At 41.1% G+C, this 14,253-nt stretch overlaps 1 protein-coding gene across 1 annotated transcript; it reads right to left on the reverse strand.

Moving 5' to 3' along the window:
- Positions 1–9,582: 9,582 nt before the first annotated feature.
- LOC131898828 (NADH dehydrogenase [ubiquinone] 1 beta subcomplex subunit 10-like) lies at positions 9,583–10,136 on the reverse strand. Its single transcript, XM_059250058.1, has one exon. The coding sequence runs from the start codon at positions 10,134–10,136 to the stop codon at positions 9,660–9,662; it is 477 nt and encodes a 158-aa protein (XP_059106041.1). The 3' UTR covers positions 9,583–9,659.
- Positions 10,137–14,253: the final 4,117 nt, after the last annotated feature.

The raw sequence follows: 14,253 nt of genomic DNA on the forward strand, positions 1-14,253 counted from the left end.
CACTACTGTGTCTGTTGGCTTCTGTGAAAATATCAGTTTACCACTTCAAAATCTGGTTTCCAAACTTGATTTCCTCAAAATTCCCTGCTGTCAGAAAAGAAAGGAGTGAATGTATTTCCTTCATGGAAGCCTCTTGTCCCTTATTATCTATACCACACCATTTGAAACCACATATGTTTTATTTACTTTTGATTTCTCACCTAGAAACTTTCCCTGTGTAGAGCTGCATCAAGAGGACCATCTCATCCTCCCTCGTGTTCTTGAACATGTGGATTGAGTGAAGCATCCTTCACTCATGACCTGTGCTCTACTTCTCTGTCATCTGAAAGCACTGTGTTCTGCTGACAGTGCTAGAGACACAGCTGTACCCTTCCCCCTACAGGTGTTTTCAATTTGATAGCAACTTTCTGATGGATGCACACTCTTGTATCTTCCTTTATACACAGGCTTCTCAATTACTTGTTTTCCCTCTGACATTAGGAGTTGGGGCTCTTCTACTCATCTCAACCTGATAATTTTCATTCCCCATAGCCAAGTAGGCATGTATTTTCTGAATTTTACTTACTGTGATCTGTGAGTTCTCCTGTGTTTGAAAGTCTCCTGACTCTCACCCACTTTAAATATATCACTTCAGAGATCATTTCTCAAAATCTAAGCCTGTAAACCCCAGAGTGCTTATGAAGTTTCTGTCTCCAAAAAACCACAGTGACATCAACACATCCACAACTGAAGTCATTGCATGGCCTCCAGATGTTCCTGTGTGCATTCAGTGGCCTTGTGTTAAAAGCTTACCATCACCTCCCCAGTGTTTCAAGACACTTATTTTATAGAGCACAGCTCTGTCTCCCTGACTAATTGTCTTATCTTTAGTCTCTGCCTTTGATAGATCCCTAGTAGATCCCTGTTCCATGAGCCAAGAATGGCGTTTTGCATCCTCTTATATCTCTCATCCAACTGACCCTCAAAACCTGCAACTATAGCTTTCCAAACATTATAATTCATGTTCTCAGTGTCTTCAGCTGTTTCATAATTTCTGGATTCTTGTCATTTCCAACATTTCCAGTTTCCTCCTTTATCACCCAAGAACCGTGTGCACCTTATGATAACTGACCCCCTTTCCCTAATCCAAATTCACTATGTCTCTTCCCAGTCCTCAGCAAGTCACACACATGCTTGACATAGAAGATACATCTGACATCACCCATTAGCCTTTTACATAGGTTTCTTTATGAGTTCATATGTAAGTATACTATTTCCCTATCTGTGAATATGTGTGAGGCAATTATTTGTAGTGCTACTTCTTTGGAAATACTCTTTGCTTTGCACCTCCTTTTCAGTGCCCAAGATAAAAGAACATTAGGTATCATGACTGAGCACATTCATGCTCTATTAGTCAGTGAAGTGTGTTCTACTTGCTGAATCCAGTGGCTCTCATGCTCACCACGGTCCCACTTTGCCCTATACCAGTCTTCTAATACTTCATTTAAAAAAAATCACATTTTTATCTCCCATATCTTTTCTATAATGTGGCTTAAAATCTATTTTCTCCCACATCTAATTAGGAAATGTTGAACTTAAAAAAACTACAGCTGTCTTCATTTCGAACTAAAGATACTCAAATCTTATATTTTGCTTCTGCAACCATACAGACAATGTTATGTCTGTCTGACCATGTTTCCACCCCACTCTCAAATTTATGGCACTTCAGAATGCCAGTGCATAGTTTGGTATTGCAATTGGTTTTCCAGAAACAGAATTACAAAAGCAATTCCTCAAACAGTCTTTGCGGTTTCTGGATCTGAGTACCTAATTCAACTACATTTTAAATTGTGAAATACTTTTCTGAGAGTACTGACAATCTATTGATGATATTAAGTCCTAATACTCAGGGTTCACCTCCCTCAGAGTACAAGGAGCATTGATTAAGACTGAACCTAGATGGGATGGCCAAACACCCTAATTGTCGTGCTAGAAACCCCATCCAATGACTGAGGGAACTGGATGCAGAGATCCATGGCTAGGCCCCGGGTGGAGCTCCGGGAGTCCAATTAGCGAGAAAGAGGAGGGTTTATATGAGCAAGAATTGTTGAGACCAAGTTTGGATAAAGCACAGGGACAAATAGTCAAACAAATGGAAACACATGAACTGTGAACCAATGGCTGAGGGGCCCCCAACTGGATCAGGCCCTCTGAATGGGTGAGATAGTTGATTGGCTTGATCTGTTTGGGAGGCATCCAGGCAGTGGGACCAGGTCCTGTGCTCATTGCATGAGTTGGCTGTTTGAAACCTGGGGCTTATACAGGGTCACTTGGCTCGGCCTGGGAGGAGGGGACTGGACCTACCTGGACTGAGTCTACCAGGTTGATCTCAGTACTCAGGGGAGGCTTTTCCCTGGAGAAGATGGGAATAGGGGGTAGGCTGGGGGGAAGGGGAGGGGAGCGGGAGGGGGGAGAACAAAGGAATCCATGGCTAATATGTAGAACTGAATTGTATTGTAAAATAAAATAAAATAAAATTTAAAAAAAAAGAAAAAAAAAGACTGAACCTAGGCTGAGATAGAGGGAAAGATTAAAAAATAATTGAAACCTGTAAAAAAAATTACTGTCTGATAGAATTCTCCTATTACCTATAGCACATCAATAACTATCTAATTACATGGACAATAACTAAATGATTTCTAAATGTTACACATGAGAAGAAATGACAGATTAATGTAAATAATAGGATTATTTGAGGACCCAGAAATATGCCCACACATCTATAGACGTATGGTTTATACAAAGAAAGGAAAATACACACTAGAGAAAAGATGTCAGTTCAACAAACGGTGCTGGTCAAACCGGACAGTTACACACAGAAGAATGAAGCAAGATCCTTGTCTCTCACCCTGTACAAAACTAAACTCCCCTCAGCAAAAGACTCAACATTAAAATGACAGAAGAAAAAGTATGGAATATCCTTGAACTCATTGTCACAGCAAAGAATTTTCTGATCAGGAGCACGGCAGCATAGGCATTATATCAATAATTGACAAATGGGTGACATGAAACAATAAAGCTTCTATACAGCAAAGAACACCATCATTTGAGTGAAGAGGCAGCCTACAGAATGGCAAAAAACTTTACCAATAGACAACTGATAGAGGTTCAATATCTTGAATAGAGAAATAATTTAAAATATTAAACTTGAGAAGAAAAAAATTGTCATCATTTTCACCAAGCTCAGAACAATATGAGCTATAACAACAACCTGCTTGACAAGATATGGCCACTGATGCAGGAGTGGCACAAATGTTATGGAGCAAGCGGACACTTTTTGACTGAATACAAGGCCTACTTCACTATATGGAACACCTGTACAGGAAGTACCTGTAACTTTTCACAAGGCCAAGAGCCTGTGGCTAGATAGATCAGAGGCCATAGATGAAAACCTACTATTATTTTTCTCCTAAATGAACATAGCATTCACACAACTCCTTATAATTTATTGCTATACCCATAGGTCAGAGCATCTTTCAAACCTTATCAGAGAAACATCTTCTTGCAGTAGATGGCAATTAACACAAAAGGCCTGCATCTGGTCAATGTGAACAGAATAAGATTGTAGCACTCAGACCTAAGTGGGAGATCACACCACTTTCCTCAAGAACAAAAGTTCTCCATGGAAGAGGGAGAGGAAAGAAAATTGTAAGAACAAGAGGTCATCGATAACTTCAAAAAGAGAATGTTTTCTACAAACAGCGAGGCAAACGCACATATGAACTCACAGTGATTTTACAGCACACACACCATCTGTGCAAACCAGACGAAATCCCAGCAAGAGGAAGAGGTGGGCACATAGTCCCACTGTTTGCAGTGGAGCTGTTGGCATTTGGTAGCTGCTGGAGAAGCCATAATTAATTTTTTTGTAATGATGTGATCTATCTATACCGACCACACTCGAAAGTAGATCTTATACTTACGAGAAGGTGGCCAATAAAATTGGACCTAGTGAGTTTTAAAAGAGAAAGAGTAAAAAGTTGAGAGAGTAGGGGAGGGAAAGTGAACCTGATCAGAATACATTGCATGAAATTCTCAAAGAATTAGTAAAAATATTATTTTAAAAATTACATCATTTCAAAATGTTGGTAATGTTGGGAATATACCTTTAACTCCAGCTGTTGGGAGAAAGGGACAGTTCAAGGCCAGACTGGTATATGTAAATGAATTCCAGATTGGCCAAAGCTATGTAATGAAACACTGTTTCAAAAAACAGAAAACTGTTTCTCAAGGAAGTGAAATCAGCACATCAGAGAGACACCAACACCCCTTTGTGGAGAAGTTGTCATGTTAGCAAATAAAAAGAATAACCCTAGGTATCCATCTGGGGATGAGGGGATGAAGAAGTGGTAATATATAGCATAATGAAACATTATTCAACCATAAAAAGCATGATCCCCTTTTATAAACAGTAAAGTGGATTGGAATGGAGAATAATAGGTGAAGAAAAGTAAGCCAGACACAAAAGACAGATACCACATTTATCTTTCATATGTTGAAATACAAAACTTCATGTTAGTAGAATAATGATCAATAGACAGGATAAATGGCAAAGGTGAGGAAGTGTTAAGGGAGACAGGACAATGGGAACCAAGCACAGACAGACAGAAACGTAAGTTCTAGGGCTCTGCATCATGAGTGACTACACCCACAACCATCTTACGTGTTTACAAATAACAAGAAGAGGAGCTCCAAGCTTGAGAAGACAGAGATGACAAAGTCACAGAAACACAAACATCTACTGAGAATGTGTGTAAACATATCGACATATCAACCTATGTCCCATCAACATATGCAGTGACTTGTTCCAAATAAAGATTATTTTCACTGGTTAAGTTTTATTTAACCAAATCCTTGGCATCTAGCTTGAAAATGTTTTAAGTGTGTTAGAGCACATGGAACATACATTCAGAGTAACGGGAGCACATGTTTTAAGCACCAATGAGAAAGTGTAGAGTGTGACCTCCGTGGAACTGGATTATTACTAGAGAGGTCATGTGGAGACACATCTTCTAAACAGCATAACACAAGGCCTTTGCCTTTCCAGAAATCACATGGCAATATCTACACTCATGCGTTCACTTTACAGCAATGAGAGATGGAATGTGAGTGTGTGCACAGAAGCAGATGGTCTGGACTGAACACAAGAAAACATCAATGATTCCATGTAGCATGTGTGCTGAATTTTTGACTAAATCTGTGTCAACCACATTAATAAATAACATGTTCTACTCAAGTCCACTGTGAACACTTAGAAGCAAGAACAGAATAATTACAATGAATGTCTGAAGCCTGATGAACCTAATCTTTCAGTAAAGGGATTAAGGGCTTGTTCAGGGCCTGGGCACAGACAGTGTAGTGACAACCTGTAAAACCCTATAGTGTTGTGATGAATAAGGAGCTCCTGTCCTAGGAGACAGAGACACCATCAGGGCTCTTGCTTGTGAACCCTAAAGCTCCTAGAGCAGGAACCCCTAGTGACACCAGACTAGTGCCCAACGCTGGGATTCCCAAGCGCACATTGAGACTAGCACACTGGAAAGAGCTTTGTTCTTGAAGAACAAACAGTGGGAAAGGAGATCAGAATATCATCATGACTATGAATCTGTGATGGGCAAAGCCTGGATTAGACACAGGACTTTCACACAGTCTCAGCTCCCTGCAGAGGATGTACCTCTTCATAGGAAAAGTACTAACTTCACCCTGTGCTCCTCACCAAGTGGTACCAGTTGCTGCTTCTCATCAGGACCAAACCAGGCATCCCCTGTAGAGTATCATGGAGGAGCCTCAGTATTTGTACTATCTTACAAGATAAACTATAGAGAGAAGAGGTCTGTGGGAACTCAATTTGGGGGCCAAAGACTGTCATTTTGCCTGCATTGGCCACCTGGGGCATGCCATGTACTGGTGCATCCAACTAACAAAAGGCACAGATTTTCTGTGGGATAATTTGCATGAATGACAGAGAGGAGAATAGCACTTCTGGAAAAACATAAATCAATAATTATTTTTTTGTATACACTGTGTTTAGCAAGCAATAGTTTGATGCCTGTCATTCCCGCTGGCCTACCAGACAATATTACCTTACTCAGATGTAATACTGCTATCCAGATGAAAAAATAAATCAATAAGTTTCCCAAGTGCTCACCCAAAGACAATGTGAAGCATAGAGACGATATGTGCCCACTCAAGCCCTCTTTACATAATTCCATTCTGCTCTTTTTGGAATTTAGTATTGATTGCTAGTGTGCCCATATGTGCCCAAGCAGTCACAGGAGAATCTAGTATCCAGGTGGGAGGTTGTTGGGTGGGGGCAAATTCACAACAGCCCTACATATCTACATGTAAGCCAAGATCTCAACAAGGCTGACTTGAAAACCTTCAGAAGTTGAGCCTCAACCAGGAGCTAAGCTGCTGAGGATCCCCTCCACAAACATGAACTGGAGTGTCTGCAGATCCCATGGTCTTTCCAGAAAAAATTATTAGAAACATCTACACTTACAACCCTGTTATCACAATCCTCTCCTTCTTTTTTTGGCCATTTTCCTGATACATAAGGTCACACAGCAGAAATTGTTTCTTTTTTTTTTTTTCTTTTTTTGGTTTTTCAAGACAGGGTTTCTCTGTGTAGCTTGTGCCTTTCATGGGACTCACTTGGTAGCCCAGGCTGGCCTCGAACTCACAGAGATCCGCCTGGCTCTGCCTCCCGAGTGCTGGGATTAAAGGCGTGCGCCACCACCGCCCAGCCAGAAATTGTTTCTTTAGGTGACTCCCAGTCATGCCTGTTGTGATCTGTAGCAGATAAGGTAAGGCTAACACCTACAGGCTGGGCTGGTGTTTTTTTTTTATTTTTCATTTATTTTTTATTTTTTTTTTTTGATTTTTTGAGACAGGGTTTCTCTGTGTAGCTTTGCGCCTTTCCTGGGACTCACTTGGTAGCCCAGGCTGGCCTCAAACTCACAGAGATCCACCTGGCTCTGCCTCCCGAGTGCTGGGATTAAAGGTGTGCGCCACCACCGCCCAGCAGGGCTGGTGTTTTTAACTCCATGGGAGGTGAAAGTCTTTTCTGTACCTCAACAGTGGACTCTGGACAACTGGGTATGAAAATCTCTCTGTGGCATTTTCTCACCATACTTTGTGAATGTCGTGGTCAAACAAGACAACATTCAAATCCTATCTATTTATCAGTATAGATTTTAGATTTATCTCATTCTATTGGTTTTACTTCAAAATTAGTGCTGGTATTGGAGGTGATGAATGAAGAAGTGTTTTGATGTATGGGTGAAAAACAAACATAGTAAACTCTGATCATGATTAGAAGTTAGATATTCTGCCATTTATACAGTGGAGCATGAAAACAAATCTTTGTATCATAACCTGTTTTCTGACCCAGCACTCTTCTCAAACTCAGGCCTCATTGAGAACATGAGTTGTTGTCTCTCTGTGCTGACATCCAAACACTGGGACAAACGTCACTCTTATAGGGAGACTTTTGCTTTGGACCTCCACTGTTAACCAGAAAAGCCACACAGTGGAATTTAAGGTTTCACTCACCTTCCCATGTCATAGTGAATTCAGGTGACAGATGGCTTCCACCAAGGAGCACATTACTGACTACAGACTCTCCTTTCTTATAAGTGCCGAATCTTTTGTGTCCCTTTGAAGCTCTGTCTTCCTTTGTGTAGAGGTCATTGGTCTTCAGAAATATCTATGATTTTCTAAGACCAGGGTCAGGTGCTTGTCCTGGTGCCTCCTGGGATAGAAACTGAAGGAGAAAGCTCTTAGGATCAATTAAAGGGGACTTGTGGCTTCATGACCCAAGTTCCCTGCAGACTGCTGTGGAGGACAGTGGTAAAGGGAGTCTCATAGGGTGGGTAGGAGCAGTTGGCTCTCTACACCTCCCTCCTCCAACACTCTGCATGCATCTCCCAGAGTGCCATTGGGATTCTCATGCCCTGTGTGGAAGGTTTCACCATGATAGAAATTGACTCCTCTACCTGCTGAGAGTACATATCTGAATCGGACACATACACAATGGGTTTATTCAAGGTGTGTTTTACTTTCTATGTCCCTTCCTCTTCCTACATTCAACCCTTTCAATGTATTGTTAAGAATTTATATTACACCATAGGTAGTGGGCTCCAAAAGGCCTTCTCACACAGCTTTGAGGCAGGGGGAGGGGCTTGATCCTGCCTTTTTTCCCTCTCTTTAGAAAATCAACAGGCAAACAAACAAATAAATCTAAACACAGCATAATAAGCATTCACATACACACACACACACACACACACACACACACACACACACACACGCACACACGCACGCACGCACATACACGTACATACATATAAGCAGAAGGTCACTAAAACCAAAAATGTTCTCTCTCAATCAATATGAGACAAAAAGTTCCTAAAATACCATTGAGTTCATTTTGTGTTGATGGCCATTGGGCCTGCCCTTAACTATGGGTGATATACCCAGTGAGGCACCAGTGTGTAGAACTAATTTTTCCTTTGCAAGCAGTTGTCAATTGGAAATAGCTTCTCGGTTAGGCATGAAAGCCTGTGTCTATTTCTTCCTCCTAGTGCCGGGGCCCTGTCTAGCCGAACCTGTGCAGTACCTGTGCATGCTGCCATAGTTTCATGAATTCGTATGTGCATCAGTCCTGTTCTACCTGGAAAAGTTTCCTTGGAGTCATCCATCTGCACTGGCTCTTACAATCTTTCTGCCTCCTCTTCCTTAATCAAACGTACTTTATTTACCTACAACATGTCACTTTTAAGTCCTATTTCTGTCCTCATTTCTTATTTTCACTCTCAGGACAAGGACTATCACATAAAAAATCTATCCTAATCCAAAATACCTTGGAGACCTGCTGTTGGCTCCCTAGTTGCTTTGTACCATGTGGTCACCTTATTCAAGGTGGTGGGGACGTCACTTGGCATGTATCCTCTTTAATCCTAGCAAAGAAGGCTGCCAGCCTGTGGTTGCCTCCTTCTTGATGGGGCCATCAGCCAAGATGGCAGCGAGCCATATGGTTGTTTACTTGATGATGAGATTAGCCAGGATAACTGCAAGCCGCATGGTTGTTATTCCCTCCAAGGTGAGCCCATTAGGCACATATCCTTTTAAGATTATCTATGCAAAGATTTTTAACTATCAACACACCATGTTACAAGTTTTAAGTTAACTCTTTTGTTACACGTTTTACAGATTTTTTAAACCGTACCCAATAAACTTACAAATCTTGAGGTTCAGAAAGTTTACACAATAATTTTACAAATCTTGAGATAAAGCTTATACTTTAGCAAACATTTTAGAGAATTAAATAAAACCAAAAAGAGTATGAGATGAGTAGCAGTAATCCCTATTAGGAATAGTCTATTTTTTTTTTTTTTTGGCTGTTTTAAAGTACATAGTGTCTTTTCCTGTGCTGTTTTGTTTTGTTCTTTCCCTGTCCCAAAGTCAGGTCGATTGCCTAACACAGGACAGAGATTTTGGAGGAAACTCTTTTTTCCCCCCAGGGTGCACCCAGTCACTTTATTTCTGCAATGTAATGAGTTCTTGGAGTCTTAGGCAGCAGCCTTGGCAGGTTTTCTCTCTTCCAGCATCCTCTGCTTCTACTCTGCCAGGCACTTTCTGGCAGAACAATAGGCTCCCAGGTCAAAATAGCGGTCATGGAAGGCCGTAGCCACCTGGGTGATCTGCTCCAGTTCCTTGGCACAGTTCTGCTTTGAGCTCTCTCCTTCTCTCTGCTGACAAGCCTTAAGCCTCTCCTGGATGATGCTGACAATTTCCTGGTCAACTTTGTAGTCCCTTTTCCATTGCATCTCAGCCTCATAGATACTTGGGATGTCACCCTCTTGGCATTCTGTGAGGTCTGGCGCACGTCGGTACTGCCGGTGATAGAAGCAGATTCTGTTCTTGGCGTGCTGTCGCTCAATGAACTCTCTCACGAGGGTCACAGGCCGGTCCACGAAGAGGTCAAAGGCCTTCATAAAGTAGGTCAGGGGCTTGGGGAGCAAGGTTTGTGGCGAGGGAGTCGGCGTGCGGCGCGGGGGCTCGGGGTACACATCCTTGTCCCAAGAGTCCGGCATGGCTTCAGCAAGTGCTGGCCTCCGACCTCCAATTTACTCCGCGTCAGGACCAGCTTGGCCTGCCGAGGACATGGGGACGGACCTCTACGCCTGTGAAGGAAACTTTTTAAACAAGTACGCTTGGGTCTAGAGAGTGGGAGCTGTAACCTAACTCCAGAGCCAGCCTTTCGATAAAGTAGAACAGCATAAAACAATATGTCAGCTGGGTGGCTGTGGCACACACCTTTAATCCCAGCACTCGGGAGGCAGAGGCAGGTGGCTGTCTATGAGTTTAAGGCCAGCCTGGTGGTCTACAGAGTGAGTTCCAGGAAAGGCGCAAAGCTACACAGAGAAAACCTGTCTCAAAAACCAAAAAACCAAAACAAACAAACAAACAAACAAACAAACAAAAAACACCAATATTTCAGTATTATCTATACCTAAGACACCTGAATTCCCGCAAAAGGGAATCTAGTGACCAGAGGCAGGTATCAAAGCAAGAAGAAAATGAGAGTACTCTGGGCTCACCGGTTACAGAAGTGAGCACTGGGAGGAGAGAGAGAGAGAGAGAGAGAGAGAGAGAGAGAGAGAGAGAGAGAGAGAGAGAGAGAGAGAGAGAGAGAGACTGACTCAGAGACTCCCAGGGCAAGATGAGGGGTGGCAAGTGATTACATGGTTAGACACAGAGTGAGCTGCAGGAGGATGCTGAGAGACAAGCTAGCTAGTGAGGAGGCAGTCAGGAGCAGCTTAGAGGCCCAGGAGGTGACGGAGTTGGCAGCTCTGTGGTGGCAGCCAAATATGGGAGAGATCACCAACAAGTTTCATTTTCCCATGTCTACCTGTAACTGGAAAAGATGAATGGGGGCAGAGAAACACATGCAAGGGACAGAGACAACAAAAATGAAACCAACAAAAAACGTGACACAGATCAGTGGTCACCAAGACAAGCCGGATCGAGAGGGTGTGGGTGTGCAGTGGCATTCTGCCACGACGCTAAACTCAGGAATTCCTATGCTGTGTCTAGCTTTTTCCATGAGTTCCCCTGTACCCGACTTTCTCTTTTGGGCCACCAACTAGCTCCCAAATCATGACATGGAGACTTATTATTAGTTTTGAATGCTTGGCCTAGCTTGGGCTTGTTGCTTGCTAGCTCTTTTAACTTAAATTAACCTATTTCTCTTTTGCCTTGGGGCTTTTCACCTTTTTTCCCTTCTGTATATCTTTCTTTCTGCTTCTTGTGTCTGTCGGTCTGACTGGCTGGCCCCCGGCAGGTCGCCCTCTTTTCTCCTCATCCTCTTCTCCTCCCTTCTTTCATTCGTTTTGAGCCTAGATTTCTCTTCCTAGTTATTCTCTCTGTCTGCCAGCCCTGTCTATCCCTCTACTGCCTAGCCGTTGGTCATTCAGCTTTTTATTAGCCCAATCAGATGCCGTACTCAGTCAATGTGAAACAAATGTAACACATCTTTACCTAATTAAACAAACACAGCATAAACAAATGTAACACACCTTTACACAGTTAAAGTAATATTCCACAGCATAAACAAATGTAACACACCTTTACACAGTTAAAGTAATATTTCACAGCATAAACAAATGTAACACACCTTTACACAGTTAAAGTAATATTCCACAGCATAAACACATGTAACACACCTTTACACAGTTAAAGTAATATTCCACAGCATAAACAAATGTAACACACCTTTACACAGTTAAAGTAATATTCCACAGCATAAACACGTGTAACACACCTTTACACAGTTAAAGTAATATTCCACAGCATAAACACATGTAACACACCTTTACACAGTTAAAGTAATATTCCACAGCATAAACAAATGTAACATATCTTTACATAGTTAAATATTCCACAACATCTCCCAGATGCATCTTTCCTGGAACTCCCTCTGTAGACCAGGCTGGCCTCAAACTCACAGAGATCCACCTACCTCTGCCTCCCAAGTGCTGGGATTAAAGGCGTATGCCACCACCACCCAGCTGAAATATTATTTTATGCTGTTCTACTTTATTGAAAGGCTGGCTCTGGAGTTAGGTTACAGCTCCCACTCTCTAGACCCAAGTGTATTCGTTTAAAAAGTTTCCTCCAAAATCTCTGTCCTGTGTTAGGCAATCGAACTGACTTTGGGACAGGGAAAGAACAAAACAAAACAAAACAGCACAGGAAAAGACACTATGTACTTTAAAAAAGCTAAATGGCATCCCAGACATACCAGAAACCTGAAACCTAGATTTAATTTTTCTAACCTAAAACCTGGGTTTATCTTACCTCTAGAGGTTCTGAATACAGACACACATGCAGACTCCTTAAAATGTTTTAGGGGGCAAGTTGGTGAGAGGTGGTAGTTAATTCCTAGGACTGAGGAATATCATCTCAGTGGCCTTCCCTAGGTCTGAATAAGTCAAATGAAGTCTTTATTAATTTCTGTGGGGACTGTCCTAAGCAGATTAGTGGGAGCAGCCCTGACCTCTAGTTGCTTTGAGTTTTTAAGGGCAACCCCACTCCTGCAATAGTGTTGTATACAGAAAGCAAGAATTGTTTACAAAAATGGAGAGATAACAGTTAATGGCCAAGCAGTTAACCTTTAACTCCGAGTCACATTTTATAGGAATTTAGGGCTAGTCCAGAGACCAGTTTTACTCAAAATGGTTTTAGTATTCTTTAGTATTCCTAAGAGTACTTTCATGGGATAGTACTACACAGCTACAAAAAAAGTGTGTACTTGGATCAGTAAACCAGTTCAGCAAAACAGTAGGATGGAAAGAAAACATGCAAAATTAATGAAATATATTCATATTAGCAGTAAGCAATTAGAAATTAAAGTTTAAAAAAACAGTGAAAATAGAATGAAAACATGAAATTCTTCAATGCAGATCTGGCCACAGGTGTAAAAGACTGTAAACTAAGTCTTTTACAGAAAGCATTGTTGAAAAAATTAACCTCAGGATGGAGAGATGGCTCAGAGTTTAAGACTGTTCTTCCAGAGGTCCTGAGTTCAGTTCCTGGCAACTACATGGGGGCTCACAACCATCTATAATAAGATCAGATGCCCTTTTCTGGCAGGCAGGCAGGGATAGAGGCAGACAGAACACTGTATGCATAATAAATAAGTTTTTTTAAATTAACCTAGATACAAGCTATTTCTTCTTTGACCCATTCATCATTCAGTAAGGCCTTATTTAATCTTCATCCACTTGTCTTTTTATTAGAAATTTGCTGTTAATTTTAAGTTTTATTGTGGTCAGATAGAATAAAGGAGCAATTTTAAAAGTATTTTTATTTTGTAAAGATTTGTGTTTTTGTCCCAGGATGTGGTCGATTTCAGAAAAGCCTCTGTCTGCTGCTGAGTAGAATGTGTATTCTTGGTATTTGGGTGGAATATTCTGGGATATCTGTTAAATCCATTTGATGTATGTCAATTAATTCCAATGTTTTTCTGTTTAATTTATGTCCAGTTGACCTGTCTAATGGAGAGACTACTGATTTATCTTACTATTAATGGATTAATGTTAATCTGTATCTTTTAATCTAGAATTCTTAAAATGAAATTTGTTGCCCCAAGGTGTGGTACATATGTATTTAGGATAGTAACATCTTGGTTAAATGTTTCCTTGATAGGACTAAGTGTCCCTTTTAAACTCTCTGATTAGTTTTACTTTGAATTCTATTTGTCAGATATTAGGATGACAATGCCTGCTTGGTTCTTCATTTCATTTTCTTGGAATACCTTTTTTTCATCTTTTGAGGCATTGAAACTATCCCTAAAACTATACTGAGTTTCTTATAAACAAGAGGTGGATTTTGTTTCTTGATCGATTTACATAGCCTGTGTCTTTTGACTAAAAAATCCAGTCCACTAATATTTAGAGTTATTATTGGGAAGTGTGTGTTGATTAAGACACCATATATTTGGACTCAAGCATTTATTGTTATCTTCTTAGAGTATGATGAAGTATTTTCCCCCGTGTCTTCTTTACTTTCCTTGAATTCTTTGATAGAGTTTTATGGTTGTTTGTTTAAATTCTGTGTCCTGGCATTCATCTACATAGTTCTTGTTAGAGAACACTCTCTAGGACTAATGGGTTTGATCAAAGACGTACTGTCTTGGCTATTCATGTT

This window comes from Peromyscus eremicus, chromosome 1 (genome assembly GCF_949786415.1).
Source record: "Peromyscus eremicus chromosome 1, PerEre_H2_v1, whole genome shotgun sequence".
Classification (NCBI taxonomy): domain Eukaryota; kingdom Metazoa; phylum Chordata; class Mammalia; order Rodentia; family Cricetidae; genus Peromyscus; species Peromyscus eremicus.